The 21,453-nt window shown below is 41.2% G+C and overlaps 1 protein-coding gene across 1 annotated transcript in view; it reads right to left on the bottom strand.

Annotated features, from left to right (window-relative positions):
• Positions 1–19,112, bottom strand: part of PEX7 (peroxisomal biogenesis factor 7) — a 94,766-nt gene extending 75,654 nt beyond the window's left edge. Inside the window, exons 1-3 of the mRNA XM_023190980.2 lie at positions 18,545–19,112; positions 16,016–16,073; positions 14,790–14,940 (exon numbers count right to left, since the gene is read on the bottom strand). Of these exons, the coding sequence (XP_023046748.1) occupies positions 14,790–14,940; positions 16,016–16,073; positions 18,545–18,674 (339 nt within the window). The 5' untranslated portion in view covers positions 18,675–19,112. The remainder of the gene's footprint in view (positions 1–14,789; positions 14,941–16,015; positions 16,074–18,544) is intronic.
• Between the last annotated feature and the right edge of the window lie 2,341 nt (positions 19,113–21,453).

Genomic DNA, 21,453 nt, shown 5'->3' with positions numbered 1-21,453 from the left:
AAAGTTCAAAGCCAGAGAGATGTTTGAGATACAGCTGAAAAGGGAAGAATGAATTCCATTATCCCAACTTCAATCAATTCACTCATCTATTCAACAAATGTTTATTAAGCACCCACTATGTACTAGGTACAGGGGGAAGGGAGGTTACAAGTTCATATAAGACCAGCCCCTATGGATCTTACATTTTAGTAGCAGAAAACATGCTATAAATAAATGTATAATTTCAAGTTGCAATTTTTAAAAAACTACAAAGACAAAGCAGAGTAAGGAGAACAGAAAATAATGACAAGAGCAGGGGGTCATTTCTCAACAAAATGGCCAGGAAAGACCTCTCTGTGCAGAGACTTGAGTGCAGTTAAACATTGAACTCTGCAGGCCTGAGATGAAAGGCTCAGGTTACAGAGAACAGGGAAAGACCTTGAACAAGGAACAAGCTTGCCAGATTTGGGGAACAGCAAGGTTGAATAGTTGGGAGGGATAAGATCCTGAAGAGCTATGGCTAAGAATGTGTCTATGATTTCTCTTAAGAGGTTACAACCATCAACCATAAGTTACCACTTAGATTATAACATCCTTCTAACTGTTCTCCCCATCCATTTTTGTTTACCTCCAATCCATTATCCACACTGCATAAAAAGTAATCTTTAGAAAATACAAATTAAATGTCACTCCCCCGTACAAAGCCTTTCAATGGTTTCACACTATATGTAGCTCCTACAGCTTAGCATCTTCGCTCAACATTACGTGAGATTCATCCATGTTGATTCTTATTACCCAAAGGTCAAAATCATGCAAAACTATGCATGACTTAGGGACGCATACATATGTTGTAAAAATAGCAAGAAAAGCAAAAAATATATAAATAGAAAATTCAGGCTAGTGGTTACTCCTGGGAAGAAGGGAGGAAAAAAAATAGAGAGGAAGAATAGGACTAGAAAGGGTAAGCAGCGGACTCCAGTGGTATACGTAATGTTTCATTTCTTTAAGCTAGATGGTGAATATGTGTGTTCAATATATCATTTTTATATCTTACATGTATTTTATAATGTATAAAATATTTCATCGATTTTTAAAATCTGCAATGTCTTTCCCGTGATCTTGGCACAATGGCCAAAACGCTGACTGCTCTAAGCACACAGGCTCTATCCTTTCTGGTCAAGCGTGCTCTTTCATTTGACTCTAACACTACTACTCTGGCCTCTCCACTTGAATAATTCATTCCAACTTCCCCTTTAGACCAAAGGATGCCCTCCCTGCCCCTTCCCCAGATAAATCCTCCCTTCCTATAACACTGCATACATTCACAGCGCTTACCACATTAGACATTAGATAACCAGAAGTCTGCTTCCCTAGACAGGGCAAGGACTCCAGGAGGGCAAGGGCATGCCTAAGGTGTTTGTCTTCCCAGCTAGCCTGGTACAGTATCTTGCACACAGTAGAGTTAATAAAAGTTTCTGGAATGAATGAAGGAAAGGAGAAACAAATCTGAATGGAAAGCACATCTTCTGTTAGTCTCCTCTTGCACGTCTTCCTTATTCCCAACCTCCCCCTCCACTCCCATTCAAATAGTGCGCATGGCAAATGGTCAAATTAAATACAAAAAGGAAGAGAGATATGCAGTGCCTGACTTTATGCTTTAAGAGCAGGGTCCTCTAGAGGCCTATCTGATGAAATAACTCTTGGCAGTGGTGAAGAAAATTAACCAGGAGAAGGGAAAAAGAAAAAAAAATCCACTGCACAATGTTTTGTGCTGCTTTATGAAATCTGAACCTCATCAAAACCACAGTTTGAGAGGACAAATTTTATTACTGAAACCAATTCCCAAAGAGCTCATCTTTAATCTACTGTAAAGTACTGCCCTTTTTAAGTTGGTCTTTTTAATTAAAAGTTGTCAAATAAAAAACTATGTCCAGAATTTTTATTCTTATCTGTATCAATACAAAGGAAAGGGTCACTGACTTTTAATTCCTGAGTGATTAGAAAGGGCTATATATTTCTTTTAAGGTGAAACTTAAGTTTTCTCTTTTGAGACAGGGTCTCACTCTGTTACCCAGGCTGCAGTGCAGTGCCACGAGCACAGCTCACTGCAGCCTCCACCTTCTGGGCTCAATTGATCCTCCCACCTCAGCCTCCCGAGTAGCTGGGACCACAGGTGCACACCACAACACCAGCTCATTTTTAAATTTTTTGTAGAGACAGGGTTTTACCATGTTTCCCAGGCTGGTCTCTAAATCCTGGGCTCAGGTAATCCTCCTGCCTAGGCCTTCCAAAGTGCTGGAATTACATGCATGAGCCACCACCTCTAGCCTTGAAACTTAAATTTTCAATTTTTTTTTTCATTATGGACATTTTTAAACATGCATAAAAGTAGAGAGAAGAGTATAATAAACCCCCAGGCACCCATTACGCCCATCATGTTTCATCTGTCCCATTGTTGACTGAAGGGCTGACAACTGGAGTATTTTAACATCAGACCTTTTACTCCTAAATACTTCCGTAGGTAAGGCCAGTTTGTCTTTTTTTTTTACATAAGCACAGGCCAATTTCACCCCAACAAGATTAACAATGGCTACTTAATATAATTTAACACTCAGTCCTAATTCATATTTCCCTGACTGTCCCCAAAAATGTTTCTTTTACAGTCAGCTTATTTGAATCAGTATCCAAACAAGACCCACATTTTACACTTAGCTGTTATGTCTCTTAAGTCTCTTCTAAGTTAGGACAGTCCTCCTCCCCACACCTTGATCTTCCTGCCCCACATCCCATAACATTTATTTGTTGAAAGAAACCAAGTTATTGGTCTTGTAGAATGTCTTGCCTTCTGGATTATCCCAAATGTTTCCTCATGGTGGTAATGAACTTTTTTCTCTACCCTTCCAATTTCCTTTAAATTAGAAGTTAGATCTGGAGGCTTAATCAGATTAGTTCATTTTATTTTTTGGCTTCCAATTATATTAGGAGGCATATAATTTCTGGTTGACCCACTTTTAGTGATCCTAAGATTGTTCAGAGAATGTTTCAATCTTAAACTAATGGTTTTAGCATCCACAGTGATCCCTGCCTAGAGTCATTATTTCATTAGGGGCTACTAAATAGTGATTTTCTAATTTCTGCTATTCCTTCTGCATTTATTAGCTAGAACCCTGTTATAAAGAACTTTTCTTATCAACTATTTTATAATACCACAATAAAAGTCATAAAAGAAAGGGAAGGTAAATGCCTTGATTCTTTACGTTTATCAATTTTCAGAATAATGAGCTGGTTGTCCTAATAATCTTCAATGGTAACTACATTTTTCCTAATCACAACTCTATCTCCACGTAAGGACTGAAAATACACACGTGTGTGTGTGTGGTGTTTAAATTCATTGCTTTCATTCTTTTGGTTGTTCCAATAGTCTCATCTTTGGCCAATGAGAATCCCTTCAACTTGTACCTTCTAAACCTTTGATATGTCTCCAGCGACCTTTCACAGCTTTCCTGCTTTCTGACACAAGAAGATGTCTTGCATTCCTGCCCAGCCCTGGAATAAATGACTTCTCCAAAGACACGATTCCTGTTAGTGGCAAACAGTATTTAGAGGCCATACTCAGGGCACTAAGAATATTCACTGCTACTCAGCTGTCACTGCTTCTAAATCTTTATTGTGCAAAAAACTAAGAAATATGTACTTTTTTTAGACAGAGAAAAATAAATCACAAGTTTATATGACGATTCCCCATTCAACTTTAAGATCGTTTCTACTTCTTTATTCTCATAACGCTTTTCTCTCACTTTAAAACTTTCAGTTTCTTTTTTTTTTTTTTTTTGAGACAGTCTCAATCTGTCGCCCAGGCTGGAGTGCAGTGGTGACATCTTGGCTCACTGCAAGCTCCGCCTCCTGGGTTCACACCATTCTCCTGCCTCAGCCTCCCGAGTAGCTGAACTACAGGTGGCCACCACCACACCCGGCTAATTTTTTTTGTATTTTTAGTAGAGACGGGGGTTTCACCGTGTTAGCCAGGATGGTCTCGATCTCCTGACCTTGTGATTCGCCCACCTCAGCCTCCCAAAGTGCTGGGATTACAGGCGTGAGCCACTGTGCCTGGCTAAAACTTTGTTTCTAATGACATAATTACTGGTATGCCTTATCCTACAATGTACATATGAGTTTCAAAGTAGCAATGTTAACTTTTTTGAATGTAGCTTCAAATTTCTTTCCAATTCTTTGTTTTTGTTTCTTGTGACAAGAGTCTCACTCTGTTGCCCAGGCTGGAGTGCAGTGGCACAATTTCACTCACTGCAACCTCTGCCTCCTGGGTTCAAGCGATTCTCCTGCCTCAGCCTCCCAAGTAGCTCAGATTACAGGTGTGCACCACCACACCCAGCTAATTTTTGTATTTTTAGTAGAGATGGGGTTTCACCATGTTGGCCACGCTGGTCTCGAACTCCTGGCCTCAAGTGACCCACTCGCCTTGACCTCCCAAAGTGCTGGGATTACAGGCATGAACCACCGTGCCCAGGCCTAATTATTTTTGTTTATCAGACTGATCTTATTAGGAATGTCTAATCACAGTACTGGGTTTCTAAAGTCACTTGAAATAATTATTTCCAATACCTAGTTATGGCACCAATTTGATGGACCTTTAATGTGCTTGTTTTCAATTTTTAGCAATTGCTTTTTCCTTCCAACTTATTAATACATTGGGATTCTTAATTACATAAAACATTTCAATGGTTCCAAGGTCAAAACTATAATACAAGTTATATGTGAAGAAATCTTATTTCCATTCTGGTCCCCTTTCCCCTGATTTCTACCTTACCCCCTTTCAAGGCAACCATTTTTATTAGTTTTTTAATTATTTTTCCATTGTTTCTTTTTGAAATGTATATACACAATATATATATATATATATTTGTAATATATAACTGGTACAGTTAAATATATATGTGCTTCTATTCCTCTCTTTATGTAAAACATAAATTTTACATACATTTACATAGCTTTGCCAATAATTTCATTTCATATTAGCTTGCAGCAAAACCAAACATAATTTCTAGTTTCATATAAATTGCATAATTCTCCTACATATATTTTTAAATAGATTCTAAAATCAGAGATGGGGATTTTAATTTCTGTCTACAGTTCACTCACTAACTCACTTCAGAGACATGCATAGTGTTGACACCTACACTGTGTGTATGAGAGAGACTACAGATATAGTAGCGGTAGTCATGCTTGAAAGTCCTTCCCTATCTGAACATATTCTATTATAATTTCCATCTATTTAAAACTATCATTTTCTCTTCTTTAAAAAATTTTAGAAAACTTTGAGGTTAGATAACGGGTTGGGAATAATGATTTTGCAAGGTAAACCAAATCGCTCCTTTTATTAAAGATTTTTTAAATCTACATTTTGAATACTGCAATCTCCAAATTATTAGATAACACACGTATCAAGGTCATTAGAACTGAACGCTTATCAAATCAAGGCAGTGGCTTCCAAACAATGCTGCACATTGAAATCATCTGGGAATCTTTAAATAATACTGATGTCTGGCTCCAGTCCCAGACACTGTGACCTGGGCATGAAAATATTTTAAAGCTCCTGGCTGGACGCAGTGGCCCATGCTTGTAATCCCAGTACTCTGGGAGGATGAGGCAGGTGGATCACGAGGTCAGGAGTTCAAGACGAGCCTTGCCAACATGGTGAAATCCCGTCTCTACTAAAAATACAAAAATTAGCCAGGCATGGTGGCACATGCCTATAATCGGAGCTACTCAAGAGGCTGAGGCAGTAGAACTGCTTGAACCCAGGAGGTGGAGGTTGCAGTGAGCTGAGAACATGCCACTGCACTCCAGCCTGGGCAAGAGAGCAAGACTTTATCTCTAAAAAAAAGCTCCCAAAGCAATGCTAATCTGTTGCAAAGTTTAAGAACCACAGACTTAAGGCTGGGCACAGTAGCTCAAGCCTGTATTCCCAGCACTTTGGGAGGCTGAGGGGGGCAGAACACCTGAGGTCAGGAATTCAAGACCAGCCTGACCAACATGGTGAAACCCCATCTCTACTAAAAATACAAAATTAGTCAGGTGTGGTAGTGCATGCCTGTTAGCCCAGATACTTGGGAGAGTGAGGCAGGAGAACCACCTGAACCCAAGAGGCAGAGGTCGCAGTGGGCCGAGATCGCGCCATTGCACTCCAGCCTGGGCAATGAGTGAAACTTCATCTCAAAAAAAAAAAAATAAATAAATAAATAAAATAAACTACAGAGTTAAGACAAGCCTTTGCATACCTTTTTTATGTTAAGTATTCCAGATGCCTGAATTATAGTCTAGTCCTACCTGACAACTAATACTTGAAGAAGTAGATTAAGTAGAAAATGGATAATACTTACCTATCCATGTATGTCCTGTTTTCTGCCCACAGTGTGTGGCCCAAAATCTACACAATTCATCTTTCTCCTGAATTTTCAAAGCATAAAGTCCAACCTCCACCATCCAGGTATTCAAGGCCCATCAGGATATGATCCTTACCTCCGTTACACCATCTCCTAGCACACACACTCTATGCTCCAGGCACATCAAAGGACATGTGGTTGTGCGGATATGCCATGCTCTTTTACAAATCTTAACTTTTGTAGAGGCTCTTCTCCATCAGAAATGTCCTTTTCAGTTAGGTGTGGTGGCTCATGCCTATAATCTCAGGACTTTGGTAGGCCAAGGCAAGTGAATTGCTTGAGCCCAGGAGTTCGAGACCAACCTGGGCAACATGGAGAAACCCCATCTCTACAAAAAATTCAAAAATTAGCCAGGCGTGGTGGCACGCACCTATAGCCCCAGCTACTCAGGAGGCTGAGGTAGGAGGATTGCTCGAGCTCAGGAGGCCAGAGGACTGCTTGCCTCAGGAGTCAGAGGTTGCAGTGAGCTGAGATTGTGTCACTGCACTCTGCCTGGGCAACAGAGTGAGACTCCATCTCAAGATAAAAACAAAACAAAAAAAGGAATATTCCTTCCCCTTAGGGCTGCCTAGCAAACTACTAAAAACTACTAACTTCCCAAGACTCAGGTCAAATAGCACCTCATCTGTTGAAGTCCCTGGTTCTCCTCTCTATGTACCTTCTAGATACCTCTTTTCAACATCTATCATCTTGTACTGAATGGTTTTTTTGTTTTATGTTTTAATTTACATGGGACCCTAAATTGTTCGTTTACATGTCCCAGAATTACAACCAAAGAACAGCACATGAGTCTTATTTATACCTGCAACTTCAATGACTGGCACATGCCTGGCACATAATATGTGCTACAAGTAGAGACAGGTCTGCCTTTTTTAATACAAGTCTAAACTTTAAAATATAAAACAAAGTCAAAAGAAGGTAAATGCTTTTAAAACATGAGAATTGAAAGGTGATGACATATCACATCCTAATGGCAGTAAAATCCAAAAAGGGAGAATTGATTCAACTGACATCTAACTAGAAACTATTTTTCTGTACAATCACAATCTTTACAGGGAAAAGCTTTAAATGGCTATTATAAATTGTAATAAAATCTTACTGCAGTAACCTATTCCAAAATCAATGGCTGGGCATGACTAAATATGCAAAAGGAAATATATCAAGTCCAACTATTTCCTCAATTTTTAAAAAAGAAACAGTTTGCAAAGAAAGAAAAAAATGCCTTCAGTTGATAAATCTGTTGTGTAGTTTTAAACATAAATGCATTTCTGAAGAAAACACACTGGTTTTAAATGCAGGACTGGTTGTCATTCTGCATTAATATTTTTTATTGGCACCTGATATGGTTTGGCTTTGTGTCCCCACCCAAATCTCATCTTGAATTGTAATTCCCATGTGTTGAGGGAGGGACCTGGTGGGAGGTTACTGGATCATGGGTGCAGTTTCCCCCATGCTGTTCTAGTGATCGTGAGTTTTCATGAGATCTGATGCTTTTAAAAGTGGCAGTTTCCCCTGCTCTCTCTCTCCTGTCACCTTCTGAAGAAGGTGTCTGCTTCCTCTTCACTTTCCACCATGATTATAAGTTTCCTAAGGCCTCCCCAGCCATGCAGAACCATGAGTCAATTAAGCCTCTTTCCTTTATAAACTACCCAGTCTCAGGTATTTCTTTATAGCAGTGTGAAAAAGGACTAATACAGAGAATTGGTACCAGGATAGTGAGGTACTGCTATAAAGTTAATCTGAAAATGTAAAAGCAACTTTGGAACTGGGTAACGGGCAGAGGTTGGAACAGTTTGAGGACTCAGAAGACAGGAAGATGTGGGGAAGTTTGGAACTTCTCAAAGACTTCTTGAATGGTTCTGAACAAAATGCTGATAGTGATATGAAAAATGAAGTTCAGGCTGAGGTGGTTTCAAATAGAGGTCAGGACCTTAATGGGAACTGGAGTAAAGGTCATTCATGCTATGCTTTAGCAAAGAGACTGGTGGCATTTTGCCCCTGCCCTAGAGATCCATGGAAGTTTGAACTTGAGAAAGATGATTTACGGTGTCTGGCAAAAGAGATTTCTAAGCACCAAAGCATTCAAGAAGTGACCCGGTTGTTTCTAAAAGTGTACAGTCACATGGATTCATGAAGAGATTATTTGAATTTGGAATTTATATTTAAAAGGGAAGCAGAGTATGAAAGTTTAGAAAATTTGCAGCCTAACCATGAGGTAGAAAAGAAAAACCTATTTCCTGGGGGGAAATTCAAACCTGCTGCAGAAATTTGCATAAGTAACAAGGAACCCAATGTTAATAGCCAAAACAATGGGGAAAATGTCTCCAGGGCATGTCAGAGATCTTTGCAGCAACCCCTTCCATCACAGGCCTAGTGGCATAGGAGGGAAAAATGGTTTTGTGGGCCTCAGTGGCCCTGCTGCTCTGTGCAGCCTCAAGACATGCTGTCCTGCGTCCAGCTGCTTTAGCTCCAGCCATGGCTAAAAAGAGCCAAGGTACAGCTCGAGTCATTGTTTCTGAGAATGCAAGCCCTAAACCTTGGCAGCTTCCATGTCGTGTAGGGTCTGTGGGCGCACAGAAGACAAGAGCTTAGAAGACAAGAGTTTTAACCTCCACCTAGATTTCACAGGATGTATGGAAACACCTCAATGTCCAGGCAGAAGTCTGCTGCAGGGGTGGAGCCCTCATGGAGAACCTCTGCTAGGGCAGTACAGAAGGAAAATGTGGGGTTGAAGCCGCCACACAGAGTCCCCACTGGGGCACTGCCTACTGGAGCTGTGAGGAGACAGCCACTGTCCCCCAGGCCCCAGAAAGGTAGATTCACTGACAGCTTGTATTGTACACCTGGAAAAGCCACAGGCACTTAATGCCAGCCAGTGAAAACAGCCATGAGGACTGCACCCTTCAGAGCCACAAGGGTAGAGCTGCCCAAGGCCATGGGAGCCCACCCCTTGGATGTGAGATATGGAGTCAAAGGAGATCATTTCAGAGCTTTAAGATTTAATAACTGCCCTGCTGGGTTTCAGACTTGCATGGGGCCTGTGGCCCCTTTGTTTTGGCCAACTTCTCCCATTGGAAACATTTAGCCAATGCCTATAGCCCTATTGTATCTTAGAAGTAACTAACTTGTTTTTGATTTTATAGGCTCATAGACAAAAGGGACTTGCCTTGTCTCAGATGAGACTTTGCACTTGGACTTTTGGGCTAATGCTGGAATAAGTTAAGACTTTGGGGGACTATTGGAAAGTCATGATTGGTTTTGAAATGTGAAAAGGACATGAGATTTGGGAGGGGCCAGGAGTGGAATGAAACAATTTGGCTCTGTATCCCCATCCAAATCTCATCTTGAATTGTAATCCCCATGTGTCAAGGGAGGAATCTGGTAGAGAGTGATCAGATCACAGGGGCAGTTTCCCCCATGCTGTTCTTGTGATAGTGAGGAGTTCTCAAAAGATCTGACGGTTTTAAAAGTGGCAGTTTCCCCTGCTTTCTCTCTCTGTCTTTCTCTCTCTCCTGCTGCCTCGTGAAGAAGGTCATCTGCTTCCCCTTCACCTTCTGCCATAATGTTAAGTTTCCTGAGGCCTCCCCAGTTATGCGGAACTGTGAGTCAATTAAACCTCTTTCCTTTATAAATTACCCACTCTCAGGTATTTCTTTATAACAATGTGAAAACAGACTAATACAGTACCTATCATCATTGACTTCTCAACTTCTATCATTATCAAAAAGCAAATAATTGATTCATTTTTTAAAGTAAACAAGATTTTAACTCTTAAAATGTATAAGCAAATACATTTCCTCCATAACAGAATACTAATAGTTGCATACTTAGGTCAAAAATAAGTTTTTATAAGCAATGCTCAAAAACTTCAATGGATCAAATATGTTATAAAAATTCAGCAAATTGATAAACTTTGCTATTTGACAATGAAAACAAATTTTCACTTTTTTAAACTGTGATAAGCAAACTCATTAGTTTGAAAATTAGAAATTAATATATTACATTGATTTATGTCATCTTTAAAGTCACTTTAACTCACTCTCAGTAGCACAATGTTTTAAGTCAGAAAGCAGTGAAATAAAATTGTTGATTCACTCTTATTTTTCTATTCTCACTGAATTTTCTAAAATTTTTATTATATATTCAGCAGCATTAGAATAAGCAAAGCCAAAGGCATTTTATGGGACTCAAAAGACACAATGACCTCTGCAGACACCAGTTAAACAATACACAGAACAATTTGATTCCTACTTCGATGATAAGTTTAGCAACCATTCACACAGATAATGTCCACGTTTTTCTTTCTTTTCATTTCACCAAGACCTTCATTCCTCAAAGCCTAAAATATATCTAAATCTTGGATTTCTCTTTTTTGCTTCATCTGACAACTTGAACATTGACTGTTGGACACACAGCCATCAAGTGGTAAAATGGGTAACTGGAAAAGTTCTAACTTGTTTTATATTTTTCTCTATTATAATAAGAGCAAATAATAATACTAGCTCATATTTATTCAATGCTGGTTCTAGTTCAAGCACTCACAGCAACCCTGTGATACAGACTACTAATAAACTTAGTTTGCAAATAAAAACACTCAAGTTTAGGAAAAACATGTGACATATGCAACGTCTCACAACAGGTAACTTGCACAAAGCTGGGATTCGAATCCCAGATTGACTAAAACCATGCTATACATCTTTATTATATAATCTCTTCCATAGAAGAAAATGACCCATTAGTTGCTGTTCTATTTCACAACATAGCTTCCCTGAACATACTGGTGGAAAAACAAACAAACAGAAATTGGCTATGTTCATTCATTTATCAACTTTTTTTAAATAACTTTTTTTTAAGACAGAGTCTCACTCTGTTGTCCAGGCTGGAGTACAGTGGCACAATCTCAGCTCACTGCAACCTCCACCTCCCATGCTCAACTGATTCTCATGCCTCAGTCACCAAATAGCTGGGACTACAGGTGTGCACTACCACACCCAGCTAATTTTTGTATTCTTATTAGAGGCGGGGTTTTCGCCATGTTGGCCAGGCTGGTCTCAAACTCCTGGCCTTAAGCGATCTGCCAACCTTGACCTTCCAAAGTATTAGGATTACAGGCATGACTCACCACACTCAGCCTCATTTATTAATTTATTCAACAAATATTTACAAGCTCCTTAAAACTCTCATTTGAGCTTAAATCCTTTTAAGTATTTTTGAGTATTCTGCATATGCAATGGACTGAATATGTCCCCACAAAACTCACAAGTTGAAATCTTAACCCCCTACAATGTAATAGTATTAGGAGGTACGGCCTTTAGGGGGTAATTAGGTCATGAATGTAGAGCCCTCATGAATGGGATTAGTGCCCTTATCAAAGGGATTTCCAAAACCTCTCTCATCCTCTTTCCATCACCTGCAGATACAATGAAAAGATCGTAGTAGTCTTTGACCTGAAAAAGGACCCTCATCAGAACCCAACCATGTGGGCACCCTGACCTTGGACTTCCAACCTCCAGAACAGTAAGATATAAATTTCCGTTCTTTATAAGGCACCCAGTCTATAATACTTTGTTACAGCAGCCTGAGTAGACTGAGGCAGAAATTGGTGCCAATAATTAGGGGTGCTGCTGTAACAAATACCTAAAAAGGTTATCTTCATTTATTTTTCACATAACCAAGCAAAATATATGAAACAGTAAACTCTGACTGTTGAAGCCACCTAATTGTTTTCTATTACACTAACATTCAAGGCATCCTGATACAAACGCTTACCAAAAATTGCATTTGAAAAGAAAACTAAGGCTAACTAGAATAGTAGCATGCAAAACAAATTTAAAAAGTTAAAAAACAGAAGTGTATCTTCGGTTCAATTAATCAGTTGCAAAATTATAGAATGATGTAAAACTGGTTCAACAGCAGTTCAAATAACAAAAGAGGTAAGCGTGTTACTAGTAGACTCAAAGTAACCTAACACTAAGACATGGCTGAGAACAATGTATAGCCACTTTAGATAATATTATTAGAACTAGGGGCTCAAGACTATGGTGGTAAAATCCTATAAAGCTTAGCCCTTCATCATATTTCTGGAATAAATTAGGTATATATTGAAAGGGGCACTGAAAAACAGTGCCCCTTTCTAAGGCACTGTTTCAAAGGATTATCAAAGGAGGCTACCAGGAGGATGAAAGATGTAGAGATCATGTCATCTGAGGACAGGGAAATGAAATGACAAGTGCACAGTCTGGAAGAGAGCACAATGGCTATTTTCAAGAGGTTTCCTGGACAAAAGGGGCTGAACTCGGTCTTACCACTTCAGAGAAAGGCACTAAGAGCAGCAGTTGGTTGCTATAGAAGGTAGATTTGGGCTTACAAGAAGCAGTTTCTTAATCATCAGGACAACCTAAAAATCAAATAAGTTATCTCAAGAGAAAGTGAAATTTACTTTCACTGAGATGAAGACTGAGTGACCATCCATCCAGGACATCCTAGAACAGTATTTCCCAGAAAGTAGCTGCACAAGAGATTATTTAAACTGGTACATACATTTATTTTATTCATTACTTATTTATCTTAATACACATTAAAAACAAATAAATGTACATACTAAAGTAGCCATCAACCCCACTGTTTCATGAATATTACTGTTTTAGGATAAATGAAGCAACAACTTTAATTGATTGAAAGAAAAACATTAAGTCAATATACTGAATTTAACTTAAGTAGCAATATTATTTTATGATGCTAGTTATCACCCTTGAATTTATATAGGTAATAAAAGGCATCAAAGATTTAAGAAAAAGAAAAAAAAACTTCTAAAAAGAAAAATGTTTTAAAAAAGAAAGAAGGAAAAGAAAAACATTAAATTAATTATAATACAAATGATAAAAGAAAAAAAAATGTCAAAAATCACAAAAACTAGCCTGGGCAACATAGCAAAACTCCATCTCTACAAAAAACACACACACACACACACACACACACACACACACACACACACACACACACAAATTGACTGGGCACGGTGGCTCACGCCTATAATCCCAGCACTTTGGGAGGCCAAGGCAGGTGGATCACGTGAGCCCAGGAGTTCAAGACCAGCCTAGCCAACATGGTGAAACCCGTCTCTACTAAAAATACAAAAATTAGCAGAGAATGGTGGCGCACACTTGTAATCCCAGCTACTCGGGTGGCTAAGACATGAGAATGGCTTGAGTCCAGAAGGTGGAGGTTGCAGTAAGCCAAGATTGCACTAGCCTGGGCAACAGAGTGAGGCCCTGACACACACACACACACACACACACACACACACACAAATTCACATAGGTTCCACAAAAGTATCTGAATTTTGGACATACTGCTCTGTAGAGATTCGTGCATTGATCATCCTGAAACTAAAACTTCTCCTTTACCAAAATTGTCTTAGTACTCAGTAATTCCCTGAAAACATGATAATTTACAACTACATTTATTCAAATAGCTACCACAATGAAAATAGAAACTAAAATTTTTCATTATTTCAGTAACAATCTTAGAAATCTTGACTGTCAATAGCTATAGCTATAAAACATCTGGACCCCTCACATAACTAATCTTTACCACAAAAGACTGATATTCCTGCATCTAATAAGCATTTATTGAGGGCCTTCTCGGGCCAGGCACTGTGGTGGACAAAAATTTGAAAGTAGATTAGCAAGTTTTCATTTGAAGGATGTACTGCTACTTTAAGGAAAATCTTAAAACATTTAAGGTAAAAACACAAAAAGAGGATGTCTTCATTATTATGTTCATTGAAAATATACATGTATGTTAGTATAACTGAAGCCCAAACTATTTTCTATGCTATACATACACACACACAAAATCTAGACACATGAACCAGATTTAGATATAAAATCCCTTTAGTAAGTTCTGCCTCATACTCAGTATTTTATGCTCTTGCTCCAACATACTCTGAAACACCTCGAGAATCTCACTGAAGCCCCAAAGGCAATCTTATGACGTCTATGTGAAAAGTCCACCTACCTCTACCTTAAGGCACCGTGTGGCAAGCACATTCTTAGAGCACAAAGAAAGTGATGGGCCTCTCAGGAGGAAATGGTGCCAGAGTACACTGCTGGAGGCGTTTCTTCTGCCTAATGAGAAGACTGACCTTTTCTTTTCTTTCCCAGCTCCTTAGGCCAAAGGTACTCTATGTTTGAATAATCAAATAATAAGTGACATCTAATATGTATAAGAAATGCTAAAGTTTAAACTTGTCCCCTGAAGATATTTCTCCATGTGTACATCCCCAAATGGATTTCAACCGAAGTCGAAGAAAGAAAAATAATCAGCTCAGAAAGATTCCCCTCCTACCTCCTGAGTGTGTTCTTTATAGACTTGCAGTGGCCCCGCAGCTTTGGCAGTGTCCCAGAGCTGCAGCGAGCCATCGCCACTACAGGTGATGAGGACATGTTCATTGTTCTCACTCCAGGTCACATCAAACAAACCATCATTCCAGTCAAAGCTACACTAGGAAAAAACAAAAAAACACAACACTTACATAGGCAGCTACACAACAAAAAACAATTATAATTATGGTTTTTTTCTTACAATTTATCACATGTTTTAACACATATATCTCATGTAATCTTCACAACTATGGGAGTTAAGAGAGCAGGTCCTTGACAAATATGGCAACAGATTCAGAAAGGTTAAAAAAACTGTCCAGTGGAACATAACAGTCCAAAAATGTAATGCTACACAGTATACTACTCCACATTTTTTTATGTTTAAGTTTTATAATTTACGAGTGGACACTAAGGGACAGGCTTCAGATTTGTTTTGTTTTTTACTTAAGAGAAAGAGTCTTGTTCTGTCACCCAGGTTGGAGTGTGGTGGCCTAATCACAGCTCACTGCAGCCTTGAACTGGACTCAAGCAATCCTCCCACCTCAGCCTCCCAAGTAGCTGGGACGACAGGTGTGCACCACCACGGCATAGCTAATCTTTAAAAAAAAATTTTTAGGCCAGGCCCAGTGGCTCACACATGTAATACCAGCTCTTTGGGAGACCAAGGCGGGCAGATCACCAGAGGTCAGGAGTTCGAGACTAGCCTGGCCAAAATGATGAAACCCTGTCTCTACTAAAAAATACAAAAATTAGCCAGGCATGGTGGCAGGCACTATAATCCCAGCTACTCGGGAGGCTGAGGCAGGAGAATCACTTGAACCCAGGAGGCCGAAAGATTGCAATGAACCAAGATTGCGCCACCGTACTCCAGCCTGGGTGACAGAGCCAGACTCTGTGCATAAAAAAAAATTTCTTTTAGAGATGGGGTGCCCCTAACATAGTGGAGGACCCTATGCCCATGAGGCTGGTCTTGAACTCCTGGCCTCAGGTGATCCTTCTGCCTCAGACTTAGGAATAGCTGGGACTATGGGTGTGCACCACCACAACCAGCTAAAAATAAGCTTCATCCTATGTAAACGCCAAGGTTCCTTTTATATTGTATATTAAAACATTAACCAAAGAGTCAAAACCTAATTCTATTAAGGCTTTACTAGCAACAATAAATACCTTTAATAATTTCAGCCCCCTTACCTTCTAAAAAGCCTTAGCCCAGATTCATCTGGATCCAGTATTAGTAGGGTTCCACAGCCTAAAGAGAAAAAAAATCAAGGTCATCCCTTTGAACCTGCCAGGGTAACATCAAAAGTCAAGGAGTTATCAAGTAATTGGTACCTGATTTTAATACCACAAATTTCTCCCCAGAGTTTTTCAGACCTTAAATACCAAACAGTCAGGTGATCAATTTCTCCCTAAAGTTTTTGGGACATGAATACCAAATGTGTTCTCTATTTCTGTTTTTCCATATTGTACTTCAGTTACTAAATATTAAGCTTCCCATTGCACCTAAGATTGGAATCCAGACGTGGACCTAAGAGAGGGGTGAAATACTTAAGGGCCTACTCTGTAGCCAGACAAGGCACCAGAGACACAAACCTTCCAAGTTGGTGTTATCATCCCTACTGACAGATGAGAAACCTCTGGCTTACAGACCCCAGGGACTGCACTCCTCACCAGTAAATCTAAAATACATCTAACACAGATTTTAAAGCAAAATATGAATGCGGAGATACCTGGTGGGATTTACCACATAACTGGTGGTAATACACTGCTGAAAACAGTATTAATATGTTACCCATCAAAGATTATTTTACCAAAGGGCCCTTGTATTTTAAAAGTTATATTTACTTTTAGAGAGACCAAGGGGGAAAATCTCTTCTATTTAAACATGACTGAATGTTTTTTTAAATACCAATTCCTTTTAAAGAGTTTTTGCTAAAAATTTTAGGTAGCATTTACAGGCCAGTCACAGTGGCTCACACCTGCAATCCTAGCACTTTGGGAGTCCAAGGCAGGAGGATCGCTTGCACCCAGTTCAGGACAAGCCTGGGCAACATAGTAATACCCTGTCTCTACAAAAATAAAAAATCAAAACTTAGCCAGGTGTGGTGGTACGTGCCTGTGGTCCCAGCTACTGGGGAGGTTAAGATAGGAGGATCATTTGAGCCCAGGAGATTGAGGCTACAGTGAGCCGTGACTGCACCACTCTACTCAACCTAGGCAACAGAGTGAGACCCTGTCTCTAAAAACAAAAAGAAAAAAAGAAAAAAAGGAAACTACTACCATTATAGACTCATGAGTCTTCAATCCAACTGATGGACCATGTAAATCTGAATGTGCCAAGCACTAAGAGCTAATAACGAAAATAAATCAAGTATTTCTCTGAGTTTTAGAAGTAACATTTTTTTTCTGCTGTAGGACAAAACAAAAAATACAACAGACCACTGACATTATGAAATGAGTTGTTGCATCTCGCTTCAGTGCGTATAATAGCTAGGACATGAATTAAGGCAAAAGCGAGAATGAACCCACGCCGTTTCATCTAGTCCACGGAGAGGGATGATTAACTTTTTTTTCTTTTTTCTTTTTTTTTTTCTTGAGAGACAGTTTTGCTCTTGTTGCCCAGGCTGTAGTGCAATGGCGCGATCTCGGCTCACCGCAACCTCCACCTCCTGGATTCAAACTATTCTCTTGCCTCAGCCTTCCGAGTAGCTGGGATTACAGGCATGCGCCACCACGCCCAGCTAATGTTGTATTTTTAGTAGAGACGGGGTTTCTCCATGTTGGTTAAGCTGGTCTGGAACTCCCGAACTCAGGAGATCCGCCTGCCTCGGCCTCCCAAAGTGCTGGGATTACAGACGTGAGCCACCTCACTGCGCCCGGCCTTTTTTCTTTTAAGAGGGTGTCTCAGTCTGTCACCCAGGCTGGAGTGGAGTGATGGGATCTCAGCTCACCGAGCTGGGGCAGAGCGATGTGATCTCAGCTCACTGTAGCCTCAACATCCCGGGCTCAAGCGGTCCTCCCGCCTCAGCCTCCTGAGCAGCTGTAACTACAGGCTGAGCCAATGCGCCCTGACGGAGACAATTAACTGTAATCTGTAACAGCTACTTGCTAAAGTATGCATTCCTCGTGAGACAACTACAGGTGAGAACTGAACTTAATATATTTCATGGTGTCACCCGTTGGACTCCAGGCGTCCATTCAGGAGCATCCTTCTTAGGAAGGCCAGCCCGCAGGTCGCGGCTCAGTGCTCGAATGCAGACTGGGAACTGTGGGCAAACTCGCGAGCCCTGGGGCGGTTCCGGCTCAGACCTTCTTTTCCGTACTGCTGTGTGGGGCGGACCGCTCCGAGGTACCGCGCAGGCTACCCCGGCTCTCCGCACAGGGACGTGTGCCTGGGCGTGTGACAGGTGACGGAGGCAGCCGGTCTCAAGGAACAAGGACACGGGCTACCAGGCTATACCTATATGCACTTACAACTGAAGAGGATCGACTCCCGCTTCAGACCAACTACTCGCGCTCCGCAAAGTGAGCGGCGCCGACCAGCGCTTCTTCTGCCCCCTGGCGCGGACCCGCGGAACCGTCTACGCTCAGAGGGGCTTTCCCTCGAGCGCGAGGAGCTGGAGCCCGGCTGGCCCCCGCCTCCGCCTCCGCCTCCGCCCCCGACCCCGACCCCGACCCCCGGCTGCGCGCCCCCGCCCCGGCTGCGCGGCCCCGCCTCACCCGCGATGCCGTAGTGCTGCGCGGTGGCGCAGGCCAGGCGGCCTGGCAGGTACGGGGAGAACTCGGCGGCGTAGCCGTGGCGTCCCGGCACCCGCAGCGTCCGCGCCGCTCCGCCGCACACCGCACTCATCCCGCCCGCCACCCCGGCCCTAGCCGCCCTTGCCGCGGAAGTCGTTCCGAGTCGTAGGCGCACTGGCGCGGTTAGAGAGACCGGGAAGACCGGGCGGAAGTGCGGGCCCCGTGCCCTGTATTCGATATTCTGATTGGTCCGCACTGGAAATGGACTCCGACGGAGACCATTTTTGTTTTGGGTGAAACCAAACTGAATTGCGCCTGCTGCAAAGATACAAATCTATCAGGGGAGTAATCCAGGTTTAGGTATTATTAATAATTACGACAACTTTTGCCGTTGCATCTCAGCCTCCTCTGCGGTGCTATCTGGTTTTTATTAATTTCATTGAGCGTTTGGAAGACTGGCATCAGGAACTTTTCCTGATGATTACAAAGTGAGACAAGTTACAACCGACTCTGAAACCACGCAGCGCGTCCAAAATTGCGTGCTGCGTTGCCGAAGGAAACTGGAAGCAATGATAACTTAAGTCCGTGGAGTCAGTGCGGTCTTTAGGAATAACAGCGTGGGCTGGTGGGCTACTTTCACACTGTAACTGGAAAAGATGAGACACCGACTCCAACTCCCCATACTTGGCAAGTGAGAAAGAGGAGCTGGCCAGTTCTAATGAAGCTGAGAAAAAAAGCAGCACATCGTCATAAACAACTTTTTTAAAAAAGTATTACTATATATGTATATATTGTATGGTAATAAGTGCTCAGATTCTGGTGCTCATTAATTATTCATTCATTGCCAGGCATGTACTATGTGGAGAATGACCAAATATAATTTATCTGCCAAACCAAGATACTTTTGAGAGTAAAGAGGGTCTAATTATTAAGCCGGGTCAACAGGCACAAACCAAGTCATATGATCACCTTAACCATATACCAAGCACAGTATTAGGTATTTGGGATACAGAATAATAGGATATGGTCCATGGCCTCAAGAGATTAGAGAAGAAGACTAAAAGAGAAGTCGTGTAATTAGTTAAGTGTAACCAAAATACTGTAGAGGCTAGGAGAAATATAGGTGGGGTATTTTTAAAAGGTGATTGTCAGTGCCAGAGGTATGGGAAGTGCAGGAAAGGCTGCAGAAGAGAGATAGTCTTTATGGTGATTGCACACAGATGATGAGTAGGTTTTCTTTAAGTAGACAAGAAGGTGGAGTATTTTTAGGAGCAGGACTAACATGAGCAACCCAGGAGATCTCAACCAGCATGATCCATAGGGGATCGTGGCTGCCAGGACTCAGCCTGGCCAGATGGAAGGGATACGGTGAAAAGAATATTGGGTGGGGAGACTATAGAGTGTTGTACTGGGGCTAGATCATGAAGAGTCTTATATACCATACAAAGAGAATTGGATTTCTACTGTAAACAATAAAAAAGAGTGGAAGTTTTCTAATGTGAGAAATTAAATGACCAAGGTTTTATTTTAAAAAGTCCTGCAACACTAATATGGAGGATAGAGTTTGGATTACAAAAGACTTTAGCAGGCTGGGTGCGGTGGCTCACAACTGTAATCCAAGCACGCTAGGAGGCCGAGGCAGGCGGATCACTTGAGGATCCAGACCAGCGTGGCCTCAATTATTTTGGATTTTTATTGTATGTAGTCACTGGAATGTATGCTGCATGAAGGCAGAAATTTTTGCTTGTTATGTTCGCTGGTGTATCCCAAGGATCTGGTATTTAAGCATTCGGGATATGTTGAGTGAATGCAGCCTAATACAGTGCCTAAATGATCACTGTTTTTTGTAATACTATAAAAAGTAACCTGGAAACATTCTGGCATTTATTGAAATGCCAAATAGGTGTTAATAAAATATCAAACTAAGCAAACATGAAGCAGGTGGGACCTTGGCAAAGCGTTGTATGTGAAGAGTTATCCAATCTAAGCTAAAAGTAGTGTGGTCTCTGGGAGGGACACAGGCTGGTTCCAGCTGGGGTAAACTATTTACAGTGAACCTTGGACATACACACACACAAACTGAGCTATTATCTGCTCCTTACCTAACCATACATGATTATAGCATTGTAAAATATTTCATCCCACCTGTGAAGCTTTCTAAAATGCAAACAACTAAACATGTAAAAAATAAACCATACTCTTAAACTAGATTTTGAGCATCTTGAAGTAATGTCCAAGTGTAATTTGTTTGGGTCTCCAGTACCTCGAAGAATGTCCAATATATAGTAAACGCTGCACAAATGTTTGACAACTTGAGCTGAACTGGAAAATTAAGGAAAAGGAACATGAAATGCTCCTTAGATTCTCCTTGTTCCCTGCCCTTGCTCCACACCCCTTCCTCCACCTGTACTTTACCAAGTGGAGTCCAAGTTTGCTAGGGATATGGGTAGAATTGGAGTTAACAATTGCCTGGAAGGGCCAGGCATGGTGGCTCATGCCTGTAATCCCAACACTTTGGGAGGCCAAGGCGGGCAGAACACTTGAGGTATGGAGTTTGAGACCAGCCTGGCCAACATGGTGAAACCCTGTCTCTACTAAAAATACAAAAATTAGCCAGGCATGGTGGTGGTGGGCACCTGTAATCCCAGCTACTCTGGAGGAGGCTGAGGCAGGAGAATCGCTTGAACCCTAGAGGCAGAGGTTGCAGTGAACTGAGATCACACCACTGCACTTCAGCCTGGGCGACAGAGCGAGAGAGACTCCGTCTCAAAAAGAACAAAAACAAAAACACACCTGTTTTTGTCATCGTTTAGGAGTACTTGGTATTTCCCAACGGAGACAGAAACCGTTTTTTTATAAACATTCACTATACCTCAGAGTTGTGTAATTTC

This window comes from Piliocolobus tephrosceles, chromosome 5 (assembly GCF_002776525.5).
Source record: "Piliocolobus tephrosceles isolate RC106 chromosome 5, ASM277652v3, whole genome shotgun sequence".
In the NCBI taxonomy this organism is placed as follows: domain Eukaryota; kingdom Metazoa; phylum Chordata; class Mammalia; order Primates; family Cercopithecidae; genus Piliocolobus; species Piliocolobus tephrosceles.
Note: the sequence above shows the minus strand (reverse complement) of the source record. Positions and strands in the feature narration are given on the sequence as shown.